Source organism: Otolemur garnettii, unplaced genomic scaffold (assembly GCF_000181295.1).
Source record: "Otolemur garnettii isolate 467f Iridium unplaced genomic scaffold, OtoGar3 scaffold00066, whole genome shotgun sequence".
NCBI lineage: Eukaryota > Metazoa > Chordata > Mammalia > Primates > Galagidae > Otolemur > Otolemur garnettii.
This window is the reverse complement of record NW_003852461.1, coordinates 10,133,181-10,134,829: the sequence shown is the minus strand read 5'-3', so window position 1 is coordinate 10,134,829 and position 1,649 is coordinate 10,133,181. Positions and strand designations below refer to the sequence as shown.

The 1,649-nt window shown below is 40.5% G+C and overlaps 1 protein-coding gene across 2 annotated transcripts in view; it reads left to right on the top strand.

Moving 5' to 3' along the window:
* The window catches only part of ITGB3BP (integrin subunit beta 3 binding protein), a 67,224-nt gene that overhangs the window by 40,356 nt on the left and 25,219 nt on the right, over positions 1 to 1,649 (top strand). For both annotated transcript variants that reach the window (XM_023515110.1, XM_023515109.1), the window contains exon 4: positions 90 to 159. In XM_023515110.1, the coding sequence (XP_023370878.1) occupies positions 90 to 159 (70 nt within the window). The remainder of the gene's footprint in view (positions 1 to 89; positions 160 to 1,649) is intronic.

Genomic DNA, 1,649 nt, shown 5'->3' with positions numbered 1-1,649 from the left:
GCGTGTTATTTGGCAGTCTAAACTCTATTTAAAATTTAATGATTTCTCCCTTAAGTTTATGTCCTCTTCTTTATTACACATGCACATAGGAGAGAGAAAAAAATTGAATCATCGCAATTTAACTGAACGAGAGGAATCTACCCCAGAAGACAATGATGAGTAAGTTTGTTGTTTTTGAAACTACTTATTTGTGCCTTGCAGGAAGAAGTTCATGGTTGTTAATATGATAATTTAAGATAAATCATTTTAGAAATGAATGGTTTATTCCTTAACTGAAATATTCTTTCTTAAAGAAATACAGAATCTTAGTTGTGGTGTGCTTTTTGGTACTCATACATTGGCAATATATGTGATGCCTGTTTTAATATTCTGTGACCCCAGTTCTCCCAGCCTATGTATGCGTACTAGACCAGGTAGGGTGAAACTGAGGAAACCCCTCATCTCAGATTGGCATGGATGGAGCAGTAACACACTGGGAACGTAATGTCTAACAAATAGGTGGCTCCATGTGGAGCTGGGAACATGGCGAGGGCAGCACAGTGAGAGACTGGAGCCCAGAAGGCCGGCTTGCCAGCAGCCAGCTCAAGATACCAGGAAGGAGATGCCAGCTTCTAATCTAGAAGGTTTCAGGGTCTGCCGTACTCGGTGCAGTCGCTCCAGATTCAGTGTTTGGTCCTACACCAGGTACAGATTTAGAAACTCAGGTATAAGATACAGAAGCATGAAAAACTAAGCTTTGCTGATCAGTCTCAGGAGAAACACGTATAACAGGGTTGCTGTTTCATTATGAGAACTTTATTGATAGAGCATCTGATAGCAGTTACTTTTTCAGGGCACCCTCCTCTGAAAGTCATTCCGTTCACATAAAAAAGAGTTCTTCAAGGATATTTGGTAATCTAAGATTTAGAATTAAGGAAGTAACATGTTTTAAAAAATATTTTCATTTAGCTAGATTAGCTGTATGTATTTCTTTCTGCAAAACAGAGGCATTTCTGCCTAACTGATACCTTCCGTAAAAGACAGTGCTGTCACTTGGCTATCAGTGTGGGGAAGATCATACCTGACACCACACACAAAAATCAATTCCACATGGACTGTAGGCCTGGCTGTGAAAGGTAAAAGAATGAAACGTTTAGAGGGAAATAAAGGACAGCTTTTCATAACCTTGGAGTAGGTAAATTACCAACTATAGAAGAGAAATATTGATAAATTATATTGTTTTACAACTTTTTTGAAAAAGAAACATTTTAGGATGTGCCTGTACTCAGTGGTTAGGGCACTGGTCACATGCTCCAGGGCTGGTGGGTTCGAACCCGTCCGGGGCCTGCTAAACAAAAACAACAACAACAAAAATAGGCAGGCATTGTGGCGGGCGCCTGTAGTCCCAGCTACTAGGGAGACTGAGGCTAGAGAATCACTTAAGCCCAAGAGTTGGAGGTTGCTATGAGCTATGACCCCTCAGCACTCTACTGAGGGTGACAAAGTGATACTCTGTCTCAATTCAAAAAGTAAAAAAAAGAAGCATTTTAGAGTGTGAAAATACAGCCCACAGAGTGTGAAAAGATATTTGCCTGACAATCCAATGGAATAATGGACAAAAGATTTGCACTGCACTTCTCAAGAGAAGGTGTTCGTGTGAACCAGCCCTC